This window comes from Clarias gariepinus, chromosome 14, assembly GCF_024256425.1.
Source record: "Clarias gariepinus isolate MV-2021 ecotype Netherlands chromosome 14, CGAR_prim_01v2, whole genome shotgun sequence".
Taxonomy (NCBI): Eukaryota; Metazoa; Chordata; class Actinopteri; order Siluriformes; family Clariidae; genus Clarias; species Clarias gariepinus.
This window is the reverse complement of record NC_071113.1, coordinates 14520465-14539817: the sequence shown is the minus strand read 5'-3', so window position 1 is coordinate 14539817 and position 19353 is coordinate 14520465. Positions and strand designations below refer to the sequence as shown.

At 38.7% G+C, this 19353-nt stretch overlaps 2 protein-coding genes and 1 non-coding gene across 3 annotated transcripts; 1 reads left to right on the top strand and 2 right to left on the bottom strand.

Annotated features, from left to right (window-relative positions):
• Positions 1-1083: 1083 nt before the first annotated feature.
• On the bottom strand, positions 1084-1155 carry trnaq-cug (transfer RNA glutamine (anticodon CUG)). The gene has a single exon. It is a non-coding gene; the product is annotated as a tRNA-Gln (tRNA).
• Positions 1156-1508: 353 nt separating this feature from the next.
• Positions 1509-10007, top strand: l3mbtl2 (L3MBTL histone methyl-lysine binding protein 2). Its single transcript, XM_053512269.1, has 17 exons — positions 1509-2022; positions 3152-3308; positions 3663-3796; positions 3996-4095; positions 4179-4255; positions 4534-4651; positions 5306-5440; positions 5549-5637; positions 5728-5977; positions 6224-6300; positions 6384-6488; positions 6677-6824; positions 6928-7010; positions 7114-7348; positions 9264-9305; positions 9485-9673; positions 9759-10007. The coding sequence occupies exons 1-17, from the start codon at positions 1648-1650 to the stop codon at positions 9881-9883; spliced, it is 2439 nt and encodes an 812-aa protein (XP_053368244.1). The 5' UTR covers positions 1509-1647; the 3' UTR covers positions 9884-10007.
• Positions 10008-10056: 49 nt separating this feature from the next.
• chadlb (chondroadherin-like b) lies at positions 10057-18626 on the bottom strand. The gene is made up of 8 exons (XM_053512270.1): positions 18527-18626; positions 18058-18227; positions 17605-17799; positions 17172-17473; positions 16545-17046; positions 15763-16449; positions 15388-15554; positions 10057-10677 (listed from the first exon to the last, which is right to left on the bottom strand). The coding sequence occupies exons 2-8, from the start codon at positions 18223-18225 to the stop codon at positions 10395-10397; spliced, it is 2304 nt and encodes a 767-aa protein (XP_053368245.1). The 5' UTR covers positions 18226-18227; positions 18527-18626; the 3' UTR covers positions 10057-10394.
• Positions 18627-19353: the final 727 nt, after the last annotated feature.

Here is a 19353-nt window from a genome sequence, read left to right as displayed (position 1 = left end):
CATCATGGGCTCTGTTCAAAGGAATGTCCGTGGGTGATATTTGCGCGGCAGCCAGTTGGTCCTCACCACACACATTTGTCCGGTTCTACCGACTTGATATAACGGCCCCTCGGTGGCTCATTGTGTCCTCTCTGCGGGGTCCATGATGCAGTAGAGTAGCTATCAGGGTTCTTGTGGCTAACTTTGGTAGATACTCGGCGGGGCGTGAATATATGTCCCATACAATATGTGTTGTACCGAGTGAATTGACTGAAAGGGAACGAATGGTTATGACTATAACCTCTGTTCCCTGAAGGAGAGGAACGAGGTACAACACATTGCTGCCCCGCCTCATAGTTACGCTCGGCAAAGAGCGGCTATCGAACTGAGGGTCAACCGTGGCGACGATGGTTTATAGGTGTAGGCGGGGCTACACCTTCGTCACCACAGGTTTGCCTGCCTTTACGGCGTGAATAAAGGTGGCTTCAGCCAGGACACGAGAGGGCGTGATATCCCATACAATATGTGTTGTACCTCGTTCCTCTCCTTCAGGGAACAGAGGTTATAGTCATAACCATTCGTTCATGCAGCTTCCTATTCTTATCTTCAGCAAGGAGTAGGGCTGCTTCTAGCAAAGCATGTGACGGCACTGTTTACAACACGAAGCCGCAAAGTAGGCTTCACATTTTAATGGGTGTTGTAGTTTTGACAAGTGGAAAAGCAAAATAGTGAAATCAGTGCCAGTTGTGTGAAAGCTTCATTCACACAGATAAAACTTACAGATGCATGACTCAGCTGAATTATGTTATCCTAATCCTAATGCTCCAACTTTTTCAAGCCCCTATAATAGAGCTGTGTAGGACTCATGAGTTAAATGAAAATGATGACATAACTGACTGAAGACAAAGACATGCAAACACTATGAAAACTTGTTCAATAAAAACGATAACATACTAAGACTCATTGATTGAAGAGGCTAGAGCCATATAATTGAAACTAAACATGTTCAAAGAAATTGTAAGCCTTAGAAAGTCTTCAGACTATTAAAACCTGTATATTATTGACGTTCTGTTATTTTTTTCGTACGAGTTTGAAAAGCTTGACAGGTTCCACCGAGATTTGAACTCGGATCGCTGGATTCAGAGTCCAGAGTGCTAACCATTACACCATGGAACCGATCTAGCATTCTAGGACGTGTTTTTAAAAATTATAGTTCAATATTACATTTATGATATGCTATTAATAATATGCTAAGGTATATGAGAAACATGTATCAAATGAATTCAATTGTGAATAAATATACAGTATATGTGTATATGCCCAGCCGCAGACAAATTTGCGCAGGGTGTTTGAATTTTAATGTTGCAGTTTGTCTGCACTTGGTGGCAGTAGTGCACCTTTCGATAAGACAACAATCCCCAAAGAAACGGCGTAGAGAAAGCGTGTGGATGGTTTCTGAGGTTAGTAGTTTAAGCGTAGTTAGTGTTAAATTATTAACAAATTGTTGTTGTTTTTGTTTACTTTTTAATAAACAACACATTTATTCTGGCTGCAATTTCTTTCAGATATACTTTCAGAGGGAAATGATGTGACTATCAAAATCAAACAAAAAATAGAGTCTGCTGGATTCACCGAAATAACGCCCTTTAAACGCCTAAAAAACACAAAATGCCGAACCACTGTGTAGCATTTGGCTGTAGAAAGTCATACCGGGATAATGTTAGTATGTTCAGATTTCCAAAGGACCATGGTGACTTTCTAAAATGGGAAAAACAGGTACAAAAAACTCGCCACAAATGGGTTGCCAAGACCCACTCGTTCTTGTGCTCTGAACACTTCAGCAAGGACTGCTTTGAACCCAGACCCACCACGGTCACCAAGAACATGGGTTCTAAAGGACTCAAGCTAAAGGAAGGTGCCATTCCAACTATATTTATTCGACCTTCTTGCACAAAGTGTGGAGGCAATGGCAGCACCTGCGCAGTGTGCAATCCTAAGAGGAAAAAGCAGGGTGTCAACACAGAGCATCAGAAGCTGGACTCGGTGAGTACTCAAAAAACAGCTTCTCTCTTTTCAGTAGAGTTGATTCATTCAGGCCTTGGGGGTCATATGAACATGGATCACCCGGTACAAGCAGGTCATTGGATATTTTGTGACATTCATGGCATTTTGGCAGATGCCCTTATGGAGAGGGACTTACATTTTTACCTCATCATGGTTTACAGTCATACATCTGAGCAGATGAGGGTTAAGGGCCTTTGCTTAAGGGCTCAACAATGCCATCTTGGTGGTTGTGGGGTTTAACCTGGGACCTTCCAAACCATAGTCCGATACCACTGACCCACCTTTAAAAAGGGGGAACCACAGATAATGATTACCCTCCAAAGTTTTATTGGAAAAATAAGTCAACCGATTGAACTTTGTAGATATATTATAAAATAACTGAAAACTATCCAGAACCAGATATGAACCTCAGTTCTTTTGTGTGGCAATGTCCATATTGGCACACTGACTCAGAAATTATTATTATAATTTTTTTTTAAACCGCTGCTCTTCAGTTTGATTAGCCATGACCGACGATCAGCCGACGAGCCTCAGACATAACTAGCTCTGTACCAAATGCAGAAGCTTCTGAGTGGCGCAACGGAAACGCCTATACAGAATATCAAAATTCTTTGCAACTGCAAATTAGTTGAAAGCCACTCAACCTGTGAGTTTACTGCCAGGTTATGTTTTGAGACTTTGAAAGCATTTTAGCAGGTAAAACATCACAGTTTCTTAATAATCCTACAGGTAGTGCACTCTGAACTATTTACAGATTTTCATCCTGCGTTGTCGGTTTGTTTAGAAATAATATAGAGGATGACAAATATGTGCTGCTCAAACTCTTGCATTTTGAAGTTAGTTTGCATTGTTTAAATGCTGCGCTTAATTGGAAAGTTGTGAAACTAATGTTATAAGGAACAGGTTACATTTTACCAATATATATATTTTTTGAAGATTTAAAATTGTAACAAAATCAGGGGAAATTTAGTATCGATTCGAGATATTTATAAAATTGCAATCCATGTAGAATCGCAATGTCAATAGAATCAAACCACTGCCTATTATTCAATGGATCTTAAATGTACCTAATTTAACCACTTTCTACTTTTTCTTTTTTTGCATGAAGAAACGTCGGCCCCCTCTGAATGCAGACACGGATGCTGCAGAAAAAGAAAAAGAAAAAAAAGATGACAAGCGCAGCGAAAAGCTTCAATCTGATGAAGATGGCCATATTAGTCCTACTTTTGCTCCACTCTCTCCTGTGGAAGTTGCTGATGAACCAGGTGTAATTTTAAGAAAAAAAAGAGTACTACTATTTTACTCTCTGGATAGTGTATATGGAAAGCACTATGGAGCTGTGAGATTTCAGAAAATGATAAACGAATGTGTTAACTTTTGATTGGCGGATGGCTTGCTTAAGTAATGCACTAAAAACCAAAAATAAATATTTTTCCCTTTAAATTACTAGCAGTGCATTTCCCCAAGAAAGTTCATATACCTCTAGATTACTGGATTATTGTGTAGGTAATTTTCCTTTGTACAGAAAGACAAAATCAATCATTAGGGAAGTGTTTAAAGATCTTCACACTTGTAAGTGGTTCTTTAAATTTAAGTATTTCTGTCTTGCTCTTCTGCAGTGGTTTGTGAGATGTGTGGTATATCTGGAACACGGGGCACTTTTTATTCCAGATCCAAGCGTTTCTGCAGTCCATCCTGCTCCCGTTCTTTCTCATCCAACTCTAAAAAATCCTCTATAATGGCAAGATTACAGGTAAGCAGTGAAGTCATCTATGAAGTGAAATTGTTAAGGAAAGAGACGGTGTCTAAAAAGGCTGCACATTATACTGTAGTTTAGCTAGAGTCTAAGTGGATGAATGTGAACTACATTCATTTTATCCTACATTGTTTGGATGCTTTTAAATAATGAAACATGATTTAACACCTTTTTGTGTTTGTGCATCCATGTTTAGGGAAGACATCTTTGCAAAGCCCCTGCACCACAGACCACTGCTTCCTCTCAGGTGGAAGTCACAGAACGTCATCATAGCAGCACAGCTATTAAGAAAGATGGTGGGACTTACATGTGCATTTTACATGCAGATATACACACTTTTTATGAAGCAAGTGATGCTTAATTTATTTTCTTTCTCCAGCCTCTTCTGGCTTTAACTGGGGATGTTACCTTGAGAGAAATGGCTACCTTGCTGCACCAGTGTCCTGCTTCAGACATGTGAGTGTTTTTCCTTCAGGCTGTAAATTTAAAAATAGGTAAAATCAGCAAGTATCTAAGTATCAAAGTTCTATAATACCAGTCAAATGAAAGCCAGATTAATTTATTTTGTATTGTTTATGTAAATAAAACCTTTCTACTGTATGCTTTTAGAAATGTTTACTGTTGCTGATACAAATTCATTTAATTTTATTTATGTCACAATTTTTTTTTTTTGTTTAATGTTAAGTAACTGGCGTCACACACATCTATTTGATTTCTGATTCTTGGCAACACAGGTACCACTCTGTGCTCAGTGGGAAGACATTGAGGTGGGTTTGCTCGTGGAGGTCCTGAATACTCGCACTGCTTTGCTGACCAAGGTTTACTGGATTGCAAACATCATTCGACTTGCTGGTACCAAATCATTTGTTCCACATTCATTTATTATACAAACAGTGTTAGTCAGGTGAAATCTGATGGATGTCAACTAACTGTTGTACTACAGGATTAAAACATCATTAACAAAGTAATTAACTCTTGTATTAATTTTTTTTTAAAAAACATTCCAAATAAATAAATTGAAAGCTGTGTAAATCAATTTACCAATTTACAACCTAATTTAATTTGAGTAAAATAAGAGTCCATTTTGAACAAAATAAACAAAGACCTTATTTTGTTTGTGCAGTGTGAAAATTTGTGTGAAAATTTGTGTGTTTGTGCAAATTTTAAACACAATATTTTCACCAGTAGAGGCTAAAGATATAGGCTAGTTACTGTATTTTATTCTACAAAGAGCAAGGTTTGAACAATGTGGAACGTAAGCATGATACTTTTTCATGGTATTAATAAATTTTGTTATAAGAATATAAGAAGGGAAGACAAGCCACAGGGACACAGTGTTAACAGGTTTACTTATAGGTTATATAGCAACAAATAATTTTTAAATCTCATGAGTTTTAACCTTCAATTATTTGATTTTGTATTAATCTCTATATGCCAGAGTTTTTCTTGATAAAACTGTCATACTTTTTTGTTTTGAAAAATATCCTTAGTCATCTTCTCTCTCAGGTTACAAGGCCCTTTTACGATATGTGGGTTTTGAAGATGATGATTGTCATGATTTTTGGTGTAACCTGGGTACAGCTGATGTCCATCCTATTGGCTGGTGTGCAGTGAACAGCAAACTACTAGTTCCCCCTCAGGGTAAGTCAGAAACCTCTGGCAGTAAATCCTTTATTACTTTATTTAAACAGAAGTAGGAGCAGCAAGACATTGTGTATGGTGTTTCTTTTTTTTTTTTCTTCAACTCAGAGATCAGAAAACCTATATCTGATTGGAAATCATACTTGATGGAGGGACTTGTTGGAGCATCTACAATACCTGTGGATTTTCATGCTATGGTAGTATCAAAAGCACATTGTGTCACATACCTTTCAGTTTTCTATATACAGTGCAGTGCTCTATATTTCTTTCTTTTCTGTCTCTCTCAGATGGCAGATAGTATAAAGTGTCCATTTAGACAGGGGGTCCGTGTAGAAGTAGTGGATCGCTCGCTGGTTAGTCGAACCCGTACAGCAGTGGTAGACACCATGATTGGGGGCCGTCTCAGGCTTATATATGAAGATGCAGGGCTTGGAGCCTCAGGGGAGGTGCTTTCAGATTTCTGGTGTCACATGTTGAGCCCTCTTATACACCCCATAAACTGGTCTGTTAGAGTGGGTCATCTCATTAAAGAGACAGGTAATGATGGATAGGTGAATGATTTGCAACATGCATACAATTATTAAATGTTTTTTTTCTGGATAGTAACATTAATTTTTATATATTGTAATGATAATTGTCTAATGATAATTTTATTTAGCAAATATAAATTTCATCTTTAAATAATTAGATTTTTTAAATTTGGTACTTTACATTTGAGAAGATAAAATACACTTTAAAGCTCATAGCAAAGTCATATTTTAGTTCTGTATACTTTCTTCACAGATAAGTCTATTGATATGAGCAGTCATCCGGCATTTCGTAAGGCTCCGTGTGATAGTTTGCCAAGTCATTTCAAAAAGGTCAGTGTGTGTCTCATGTGACCAACTATTTCACTTCTTATCTTGGTGATGTATAATTTTTTTTTATTTTTTATGAATGTTAGTTAAGGACTGTTTATATGGAAGGAGGGTTTTTCTTAGAGGGCATGAAACTGGAGGCCATCGATCCTCTGAACTTGGGGATCATCTGTGTAGCTTCTGTTCGAAAGGTACAACAGTGATTGTCATATTGGTTTGCAAAGACTGCTATTACAGTATATTGGTATTTTGTGACTTTATCTAATTAAATTATCACAATTCCTGAGAAATTTAATTGATGTACTTTATATTATTGAGTAAATTATTTAAAATTGTCTCAGAAATCTAAAGTTTGAATACTTTTTTTCTGGTTCATCAGGTGCTGTTTGATGGCTATCTTATGGTCAGTATTGATGGTGTGGAGATTGGAGATGGCTCAGACTGGTTTTGCTACCATGCTAGCTCACATGCCATCTTGCCCACAGGATATTGCAAAAGCAATGACATACTCCTTACACTACCCCCTGGTAAAAATCTAAAAAAAATATATATATATCAAAAATTCTAAGACTGCATATTTTCCTGTACAATTTATTAGGATAATTTGAAATTTATTTATTTTATTAATAGGATATGATCAGGCAACCTTCACATGGCCCAAATATTTAGAAGAAACGGGAGCAGAGGCTGCTCCACGCAGACTTTTTAACACAGTAATTTATCCTGTCTTTATGTTTCATTGGGGATTTGTCCGTGTAAAATAACAATAATACAGTAAATATAAGTCCTTCCCCCTCTATTGTCTCTATTCCCCAGGATCCTGTTGAGCATGGCTTTGCCCCAGGCATGAAGCTGGAGGCAGTGGACCTAATGGAGCCTCGGTTGGTGTGTGTGGCCACAGTGCAGCGCTGTGTGGGTCGTCTGCTTTTGTTGCACTTTGATGGCTGGGAGTCAGAGTTTGATCAGTGGGTAGACTGTGAATCCCCTGATATCTACCCTGTGGGCTGGTGTGAACTCACTGGATATCAGCTACAGCCCCCCATTGGACCAGGTACACTGAACCCACTTATTGATCACAATGTCTTTATTTTTGTGTTTCATGTCTTGCCGCTTATGACGCTTAAATGGTATGTCAGTAGTTGTTGCCCGAGTGTAAAGTCTTACCTCAGTACCATGTCCAGTACTACAGTGGTGCTACTGTACATGTACAGTAGACATCAACATGCAAGAAGTAAGCAATATGCCATGGACAAGAGTGCTGTTATGCTAAAATCCACAACAATTACCTGAATATCAGGATGGCTGTAATTACCTTTGATCTCGTGCCTAGACCGAAATCACAGCTATGCTTGCATTAAACACAATGGCATAATCACACATGATTTTCCTTTTGTACAACTGTTCTTTAAAGAAGAAATTAACATCAAGTTACTGACATGCACATCAAATTACTGACCAAATTACGGACCAACACAACAGTGCCAAATATTTAGTTTATTTTTTCTGTGGCTAAAAATATGTAGGTATTCAAGTCAAACCAGGACTTTTGATTGTGCAGAAAAACAGAACACTGGTATGAGAGTAAAACCTTTATCGATATATAAAGACTTTTAATAAATTAATCAATTAATTAATTAATAAGGATGCCAATATGTGCACACATATATGCACACAGTTACACTCTAACGCTAATTAGCCTAATTTGCATGTCTTTGGACTGTGGGAGGAAACTGGAGTACCCGGAGGAAACCCACCAATCACAGGGAGAACATGCAAACTCCATGCACACAGACCCGAGGTGAAAATCGAACCCGGGACCTGGAGGTGTAAGGTGACAATGCTAACAGTAACTCCCAGCCAATTTCCTGTGGTGCGGTGGGAAGTATGTGCATCTGCATAATCTGCAAAAAACTGAATACCCTTAGAGATAAAAACAGACCGTTTTTCATTAAAATGCACATCTCGTAGACCCTGCCAGTAGTATTCACTGTTCATGTTTGACAGCGCAGGGTAGAAAATCCACAAGAATGATGCTACATTTGCAGATGCTACATTTGCATTTGCACTAGGCTTGAAATTTTTTCGGGAGCAGGTGTGTCTGTTCGCTTCTACTGTTTTTGCTCCACATTTTGATTTGGGGATAAAATGATGCACACAAATCACAGGTAACAATGTGATAACATTCCTTTTACTCAGTGCAATCTGTGCCAGTTGAAGTCAGAGAGCTCTCTTGTTAGAATATGCAAGTATTTGTTAAGGATTGCGGGTACAATTCCCACAGATAGATGCTTATCTTCTGCTTGTTGCCAGCAAGATTTCCATTGTTTTTTAGGGATCAGGTGTTTCACTCAATGATTGTTCATAGTTCACTGGAGTGGGTTCCCAGCCACCTCAGCCGAGATCATCACTCATGGATGTACAGGCTTCTTTATACTGTTTGCACTATTCAAATGTTTTCCTGTGAAAAAATGCCTCATCACCATATTGTGCTTGAAGTCTTCTGTAAGTGTCGGTCTGTTTTGAATTCCACTAGAAATTTTATTACAACACGCTGTTCCATACTTGCAATAACACGGTTGAATTTTGTTTAGCTTGACACGTGATTTGTGCATCCTGATGCGGCACCATGTGGTAATTGGAGACACGTTTTTGTACTGTTCATGAATCACAAGTCCTGGTTTGACTTGAACGCCACTTCGTATTTCCCAATGTCATGTTATGCCATGTCTTCCTGTGTGCAGACTGACTGATAGCCTTTAGTACAAACAAAAAATCTGAGTCATAAAAACAGTGAAACTGCACATTGTTCTTTTTCTAAATATCAACATTTCTGTTAATCATACTGGTGGATCAGTACTAATCGTTGTTTAATTATATTTATATGTAACTGAAATTGTTTGTTTGAAGTTCAATTTAATGTGACGGTAACCATTATTTATGTTTTAATCATTTGTTTATTTTTGCAGAACCGCAGGAACATACAAGCAAAAAAACTGTGGGTAAAAAGAGTACGTATTTTTCTTGTCTTAGTCATTTCTTTTGTTTTATTTCTTTTTTACCTCTTCCTCTTTTTAACAATGTTTGTCATTTGTTTAATATAACTTAAATTTCTAAACATTAATTTTTAAAACAATTGTTAATTTCACATTATCTTCATTTTCCAAACATATATTTCTGGGAACTTTAGAGAGACGATATGTAAGGAAAAAAATTAATGACGACACATCTAAAAATTCAGCCCCTCCGCAAGATGGAAGTCTTCAGTCAGACAATCGGGCTGAATCTACTGAGCCCCGAGACATGCCAGCCCTGCTTGCAGACACACCTGCACAGCCCATACCAATCATAACTCTTAAAACTGAGCCAGAGGAAGAGGGTATGTACTACTAATATTTTAAATTGTTTACTTATTTTTATAAATGTAATACTCATATATTGAGGTGCACCTTTTTTGTTGGCAGTTATTTCTATTAAAGTGAAAGTGGAGGATTTGGAGACACTCATCACCCCTGACCTTGAAGATAGTGAAAGCACAGGATTACATACACCTCCACCTTCCTTACTGAAAGAAGAAAGACCAGAGTGAATCACTAGTCTCTAGAATCACTGGGATTACAGACTGCATCAAAACAGCCATGTACTGATGGACATTAAATGAAAAATTTTTTCCTTCTACATTAAAAAAAATCCTGAGCAAGAGAGATGAAACAGTTGATGGATTTGTACTCTTTTTCTTCCCAAACTCTAGTGAAGCTTATTCTCTATTACCCAGTTCGTTAATACCAATAAATGTACATTAGTTTCATTCAAACATAAAGAATGGACAGGAACTAAGAGGATGTGTGAAAACACTGGCTTATTTTTCCCCAAAAAAAATTTATTACTATTTTTAGTCTGTTAAAATAGTATACCAGTATTATTGAGTGCTAAATTGTTAGGCCCATTAACCAATTCTAAAGGGATGAGGCCTTAAAGACAACATTTGATATCATTCAATTTGTTAATGGGTAAAATGATGTTTGTGTACTGTTTAAAAGTTAAGTAAACATTAATTACCTGATTGATAAATGTCAAAATACATTATAAATGTTTTGTGATTACACAGACTTGTGTTTCTTAGCACTAGGCTTCTTCCCCAAGTGAGATTTTGCATCCCTGCTTGGTTTGGTTTGAATTGTTTTAATGACTCTCCGTGGTTTGGTGGGGGTTGATCTGGGTTTTGAGCTTTTTGGTGCTTTGGAGATCTTCGGTTTCTGGGAAGGAGGAGGCCCCTGTCCTGGACAGCTCTTAAAACCATGAATGTCCTTTACCCATTGACCTTGGAGCTCAGGCGGATATCCACATCTGGCCCTCACCTTCAGGTTGACCTTCTCTAGCCAGCTGCAGAAACGGTTTTTTGAAAGTGTAATGCTTGCACATATAAATACATTGCCAAAATTATGAAACTGTATTGATTAATCATACAGATTACAGAAACAAACAAATATATACACCCAGGAGAGGTCTGTCTTAAGTCTCTTACAGTGGGGCAAAAAAAGTATTTAATCAGCCACCAATTGTGCAAGTTCTCCCACTTACAAAGATGAGAGAGGCCTGTAATGTTCATCATAGGTATACCTCAACTATAAGAGACAAAATAATAAAAAGAAATCCAGAAAATCACATAATAGGATTTTTTAATAAATCAATTGATAAATTCCTTGGTAATATAAGTATTTGGTCACCTACAAACAAGCAAGATTTCTGGCTCTCACAGACCTGTAACTTCTTTAAGAGGCTCCTCTGTCCTCCATTACATGTTGTAACATTACATGTTAAAAGTATTAATATCATCTGTTTGAACTCGTTATCAGTATGAAAGACACCTGTCCACAACCTCAAACAGTCACACTCCAAAGTCCACTATGGGCAAGACCAAAGAGCTGTCAAAGGACACCTGAAACCAAATTGTAGATCTGCACCAGGCTGGGAAGACTGAATCTGCAATAAGCAAGCAGCTTGGTGTGAAAAAATCAACTGTGGGAGCAATTATTAGAAAATGGAAGACATACAAGACCACTGATAATCTCCCCCGATCTGGGAGCTCCACGCAAGATCTCACCCCGTGGGTTTAAAAGGTTCCATCAGGAACACACTGCGCCGCCAGGGACTCAAATCCTGCAGTGCCAGACGTGTTCCCCTGCTTAAGCCAGTACATGTCCAGGCCCATCTAAAGTTTGCTAGAGAGCATTTGGATGATCCAGAAGAGAGGATTGGAAGAATGTCATACGGTCAGATGAGACCAAAATAGAACTTTTTGGTAAAAACTCAACTTGTCGTGTTTGGAGGAGAAAGAATGCTGAGTAGCATTCAAAGAACGCCTACTGTAAAGCATGGGGGTGGAAACATCATGTTTTGGGTCTATTTTTCTGCAAAGGGTCCAGGACGACTGATCCATTTAAAGGAAAGAATGAATAGGGCCATGTATCGTAAGATTTTAGGTGAAAACCTCCTTCCATCAGCAAGGGCATTGAAGATGAAACGTGGCTGGGTCTTTCAGCATGACAATGATCCCAAACACACCGCCCAGCAAAGAGTGGCTTTCTAAAAAGCATTTCAAGGTCCTGGAGTGGCCTAGCCAGTATCCAGATCCCAACCAAATAGAAAAACTTTGAAGGGAGTTGAAAGTCTGTGTTGCCAGCGACAGCCCCAAATATCACTGCTCTAGAGGAGATCTGCGTGGAGGAATGGGCCAAAATACCAGCAACAGTGTGTGAAAACCTTGTGAAGACTTACAGAAAAGGTTTGACCTCTGTCATTGCCAACAAAGTGTATATAACAAAGTATTGAGATGAAATTTTGTTACTGACCAAATACTTATTTTCTACTATAATTTGCAAATAATTTTTTTTTAAATCCTACAATGTGATTTTCCTGGATTTGTTTTCTTATTTTGTCTCTCATATTTGAGGTATACATATAATGAAAATTACAGGCCTCATCTTTTTAAGAGGGAGAACTTGCATAATTGGTGGCTGACTAAATACTTTTTTGCCCCACTGTATACTGGTATAAAGTCCCCTCTGAAAATATTGGAACAGCAAGGCCAGTTCTGGTGTTTTCGCTGTGCAATGGAGGCATTCGCGTTAAGCTTAAAAGATGAATATGTTATGGTGGATCAGAATTTTGATTTTGATTTCCTAAAATTTACATGTGAAATTTTACATCTAAAATTTAAATGCAAAAAGTTTTACCAACAAAGTAGAGCTTTATGTTCTCCTGACCATGTGCAAACAATGGGGTGATTTGGGGCCTTTTGCAGTGGCTGGTCCTGAACTCTAGAACACCATTTAACCTGAGTTATGTTACAGTATACCTGTATTACTGACCTGCCTCTGTTTAAAGCAAAACCTTTTGGTATTTAATAATTGTATTTGTTTTGATTTGTATATTTTATTGCTATTTTATTGTTATTTATTTCATATTGCTCTGAAGCACTTTGGTTCAACTTATGTTGCTGTAAGGTGCTATATAAATAAATGATGATCTCACACACACGCCTTTTCAGTTAGGTTAGGATTCTTTAACCTTGGAGGACGTAAATATGAGGAACTTTCCAATTTACCTTAGACTGAAGAAGCTACTTGGATGAGTAGTGACATGTATCTACTGAACAAGAAAGAAGTCCAGTTGACATGACTCAGCTTCCAGATAACCTGCCCTGAATGACTGAGAATCTTTACAGACTCAAAATCTTTTTGTTATTACACTGTCTTCTTTTATTGTCCTTTAAGGTCAGTTAGTTTTATTGGTTTATGCAAGCATCAGGACAAATACACATTTGTGAAAATCAGGCAAAGATGATTTTGTTTCTAAATCACCTGTAACCTTTGTAATGTTTTAAATTGGAGCTGTTTAGGTCCACAAGCAGCAATTTGCAGGCAAACAGTGCCATTACTTTCACACTAACTTGGAACATATTTTGAATGTTTCTAAAATTTGTATGTAAGTTGCTTTAAAGTCCAAGTTGCTTTGGTTTTAGTTCAGTTCAGTTCAGTTCAGGCTTTATTCCTCACACATACATTTCTGCACAGTGAAATTCTTTATTCTTTGCATATCCCAGCTTCTTGTTAGTGAGCAGGGTTCAGAGCGCAGGGTCAGCCATTTTACGGCGCCCCTGGTGCAGACAGGGTTAAGGGCCTTGCATAAGGGCCCACAGCGGCAACCTGGTGGTGCTGGGGCTCAAACAGCTAATTGCAGTTGCAGTCAAACAGTGGCATTTTTTCACTAGGTTTGAATGTATTTTGTCTCAGACTGCCTTAAAAGTGAATGCAAAATGATTTGAAGTTATAAGCAAATTTTAATGTCATTTGCTTATCCACAATCATTCTGAACCTTGAATAGAAATCAGATCCACACCTTATTAAGTTGTGGAGAATAAGTATATTATGTAATAAGAATATTAAGTTTGAGAACCCTGGCTTTAAGATTTCGGCACATGATGTTGTCGTCAGTTCATGTGTTTGAAAAGGCACGTTACATTGATGTAACACCCTGGTTATTTAGTACATTCAGGTTATCAGCTGACTTTATTTTATTGCCACATAACATTGCTGAGTCTAGATCTGTCCAACTGAAGCAACCCCAGATCATAACACTGCCTCCAGAGGCTTGTACAGTGGCCACTTCTTACCCTGACGCGCCCATCGCTCTGGAATAGGGTCATTCTGGACTCATCAAACCAAACTACTTTTTTCCCTCGTTACAAAGTCCAATCTTTTTGTTCAGTAATAATTTGAAGCATTTTTTGTTGATATGTCTTACTAACAAGTGGTTTCCTTTTGGCCATACAGCTGTTTAGTCCCAATCCTGAGAGTTCTTATCACATTGTGTGCGTATGGAAATGTTTTTCTTTCTCTGTTAAACATAGCAATTTTCTGTTGTTTTTTTAATGACTCTCCGTGGTTTGGTGAGCGCTGATCTAGGTTTTAAACATTTGGTGCAGCATCACCACTATTTTGATGTTTATGCTTTTTGATGTATATCTTTTCAAACTGCTTGCTCACGCATCATTGGGGCAGACTAACACACTCGGAGGACAGCGCTATCCGCTCCTTCTGCTTGCGTGAGCTCACAGATGCCCCTGATTGTCTGTAGAGCCGTCATTAATGTGGGAGCCCGAAGTTCCTCTCATCCCTCCCCTGTGAGAGAACTCGGCCAATCAGCTCTCTCTAGGCCTCCGGCTGTGAGTGGTTACAGCATCACCTGGGGATCGAACTCGCGATCTCCGGATGATAGGGCGACCACTTTACCACTGCGCCACTCGGAGGCATGTTTATGCTTTTTTAACAAAAAATGCAATATGCACAAGCAGACCCAGGCCACAAAAAATAATAGGCATGTAGAGGAAATAATTGTGTAGTTAAACAATAGGGGAAGTGGTGGCTCGGAGGGCTAAGGCACTAAGTTACTCATCAGAAGGTAAGCAGTTCGAGCACCACTTCACTGGGCCCTAGGCCCTTGAGCAAGGCCCTTAACCCTATCTGCTCCAGGGGTGCTGTATCACGGCTGACCTTGCACTAATGTGCGAAGAAGGAATTTCACTGTGGAGTTATTTATATGTGAAAAATGAAAGGCTTAACTTAATAAACTTACCAGGGCACACATGGGCAACAAAAAACATCTGTGAGTCATGGTTCAATATTTTGATCATTAAAAAAAAAAAACGTATGGGTTCATACATAGGGTGTCATCTAAGTTTAACACATTTAGATGTAACTGTCAGGAAATTAAATTCTAATCCATCATTTTATATACATCTTTTGATCAGTGACCTAAATGTCCGTGAATAGCAAAAACTAGTTATTTGGCTGTTCTGGTCCAATTCTTCATGGGACTGTATGTAGGAGCTTAAGCACTACAGGTTTCTTGTTAATTTGTATTTTTTCCACACGGTGTATTAAAAAAATAAAATAAAAAAAAAAACAGCATGCGATATTCTCACAAAGCAGACTAACACACTAATTAACCACCAAAGTTAACCACACTTAAATAATTTGGTGCCATTGTTACAGTAGGTAATGCTAACACACTGAGGGGAAGCAATCTTACTTGCGGAGTGGTAGAAGTGGGCAGTCACACAGTAGAGGATTTCCTGCCAGATTAATGACCTCTAGGCCTGTAAGTGGACTTAAGTCAGGCACATCCTCAAGCTGGTTGCCCTCCAATAAAAGACTCTGTAGTCCAGACCCAAGACCAGCAAGCGAATCCTTGGACATCTGTACATGGAAAGTGAATGAAACAGATATCATATGTAAAATTAAATCACAGAAATTTGTGCACATTTTTGGTCACAATAACATAATAGAGCTGGGTAATAGAGTAATTCCAGTCTACTGCAAGATAAATGTTTTATCCCTACAAATAAACTGGTGTATTTAGATACAAACTGCATTTTAATTCGGTAAGTGTGTACTTAGATCTTACCTTTTCTAAAGTCATGTTATTAAGATAAAGGTGTTTTAATGAGGTTGCAACAGGAAGAAAAGCTTCAGCCCCAATCCAGCGAATAGGATTGTGGGACAAATCCAGCTCTTTCAAGCTGTTTGTTTTTGGCAAGGCACTAGTTGGCACTTCCTTCAGTTTATTATTGCTCAAGTCCAGTTTATCGAGGTCATATCCTGGGGAAAAGGCCCCAGGAGCGATGTCGGTAATATCATTTTTGGTAAGAAAAAGACTTCTTAGCTTCTCAGCAGCTGTCAGGATTCCTTTCTCAAGCTTGGTGATGGCATTGTTTTCCAAGTGTAGCGCCAACAAGCCAGGTAGCAGTGTAAAAGCTCCTTTAGGAAACTGCTTAAATCTGTTTTTCTCTAAATGAAGGTAGGTGAGCTGGGGTAGACCCTTGAACGCATCTGGGCTCAGTGATGTGAGTTCATTCTCTGAAAGATAGAGGTAGATCAAACCTTTCATACCACTGAAGGCCCCACTTTCCACTTCATGGATTTTACAGCGCTGCAGATGAAGGGACACCACTTCTGGCAGGCCCGGAAAACTGTTGGAAGCAATGTAATGGAAGTGATTGTCATGCAAGTCCAGCAAACGTATGTCTGGCGAGAAGCCTCGTGGTATTTTAGTGTGTCCCTGCTTTTCACAGGATGCATGATGGTTTTCAGTCTAGGGTTGAGGGTGAAACAGAGACAAGATTTAATTATTAAAAGAGTACCTAACATAAAAAAAATCCTTATCATGCTATAAGAATTCTCTCTTACTTCACAAACACAGTTGTCTGGACATTTGGCCTTTTCACCAGGTGGGGTGGTTGGTGGTGGTGGAAGTCTGCTCCGTTCTTCCTGCTCGAATTTCAGCATGGCCTCCTGACTCTGGCACCGCAAATCAGGAGGTTGCACTGCATCAAGGCTCTCATCAGACAGGTGGGGTGGACCACTACAAGTTCCTCCGAGACGTACCCGCTCCTGGATTGACCACTCGCGCAGTGGACGCAGATAGCAGCTGCAGTAGATTGGGTTGCCTGCTAGGTTGAGTCGAGTCAGTTTAGGGGAGCCGAGAGCCAAAGGCTGTAAGACACGTAGCTGATTATAACCAAGGTCAAGGTGAGTGAGCTTGGGTGAGAGCAAAACAGCTGCACTGGAAAAATCCTGTAGGGAGTTGTGATCCAAAAAGAGATGAGTAAGCTTGGCCATAGACACTACCTCCTCTCCTAGATAGGTCATGGGATTGTAACTTAAATCTAGACGTGTCACCTCGGTGAGTCTATGGATAAGAAAAACATTTAAAAAACATATCTCTCAGTTATCTCTTGCTGACATATTCTTCTTACTTCCAACACATTACACAATGGCAACTTTTAAAAAAACACAAATGTGGATTATGCTCACCTTGTCATAGTCTCAGTGGGGAAAAATTGGAGTTCGTTGTTATCAAGACTGAGACGGGTAAGAGTGAAGAGGCCAGCAAAAGCTTCAATGTCAATGTAATTGAGTGCATTGTGACTAAGCCGTAACCATTTAATGCTTTGCAGACCTTGAAAAGCCATATTTGGGATGTATACCAGCTGATTGTGAGTGACGGAGAGGAGGGTAAGAAATCCCAGCTGCGCAAAAGCTCCTGGCTGGATCTCCTCTATTCTGTTGTGGTCAATAATAAGCTGCTTTAAGGAGGAAAGTCCATCAAATGACTCCTGAGATTAAAATGAACAGGAGAAAAAAAGTTTCATATTAACATCAACTATACACAAACTGTAGCAGTTGAAACAAGACGTGGTTTATACTAAATGAATCTCGTCTTGTAAATGAGCAGTGCTTGTCTCACTTGGTACAGGATATCAATGTCATTGTAGGCCAAGTTGAGAAAGACCAAGCGTCCGAGACTGCGGAAAGCTCCTTCTCGTACTTTGTGGATGCCAGTGCGTTGGAGAGATAAGTGGGTGAGGTAAGGTGTATGTTTGAATGCTCCTGTAGGAAGCTCCTGTATGTAATTTCCTCTCAAGTCCAACTTAACTGTGATCTGTAAAGAGCACACACAGATTTGGCCTATAATAAGGTTTACCATATGGAATTATACATAATCTTTATATAATACATTACACAATGTATGTATTAGGATGTACTGTAAAAGGCAGGAAAGACCTACTTTTTCACTGTATTAAGAATGTGTTTAGTATTTAATTACTATTGCTATTATGTCTAGATGTGGATAACATCTCAGTCCTGTTGTAAAACTCCAATTTAACTCCTATAACTATGTTAGCCGTACTGAATGCACCTCATCAATGGTGGGTGGAATCTCAGTCAGATTCTTCTTGACACAAGCCACTGTAAGCTGAACGCTGTCGCACATGCAAAATCTGGGGCATTTTCCAGACTTCACTTCCCGGGTGCCAAGGAAAAACAATAATATAACGGCCTGTACAGCAAGGAGAACCAGCTTCATCTCTATATGTATGACACAGCAGACATGAACATTTTCTTTTAGACATAACTGATGGTCATTTTGTCATTTTCCATTTTCATGACATTTTTTTGTGTTAACTCGATGATTCAAGTAATTTTGTGAGCTCCATCAAATTCATTTTAACAATGAACTATCAATCTATATTATACAATTTTCTTCATCTAGTAGTTAAATACATTCTGACATTAGACATATTTAAACATAGAACATTTTCTAGCTTCCAAAGAGTTTTTACTGTTTTTAATTTTGAAAAAAAAAAAGTAAACTGAGATGCACCTACCTTCAGTACTGCAAAGCAAATCTTCAATTAGTCTTCTGATACTTCCTAAAACCTGAGGTCCATTTAATCTTAAATACCCATTTGTGTACAAGATTTTAAAGATTTTCTGGTAAGCACTAGCACAGAGGAATTTGCTGTGTCGATGTGAGGCGGCTCATTTTGCGAGCGCACACATGTGTGTGTGTGTGTGTGTGTGCGCACAGCTCCAGACCTCACTGCACACACAACACAAAGACACACTGTTTCACATCACACTCACAGCCAGAGTGGCTCTCACAAACATACCATGGAGTGGACATAATTTTCTCTTGAATTCCTCTCCTAAAAAATCTTTTCTACTCATTACGGACTGATTTTGAAATAGTTTTTATTTTGCAGTTACTGAAAAAAAAGAAACCCAAATCAAACAAGCAGTCACTCCCTAATATTATTGTGTAAAGTTATTTGAATACAGTTTGAATCTAGTTAAAATGCCAAGCACTTGTTAAAAGTCCCTGTACTTTCTAGTAATCCTCCTTAGCCAGTCTGTCCTTGCTAAATAAAGCTGAGCGCTTTCACTGAGACTCCCATTTGGCTATAGAGGTGTTGATCAGCAACACTTATTCTAATCATCAGATTCATGCACAGACATTAATTGCTTGGAAATAAAGTAAGAGGGCTCCCTTGCTGACTGCAAATATATTTAGTAACATCCTAACAGGATACAATAACAGCTGGAAACACCTAAGTAAACTCATGCCCAAGCAATAACACTCCAGACAATACTATATTTAAACTACTGTGGAACCTTGATTTGTGAGTAACCAGGTCAGCGAGTGTTTTGCAAG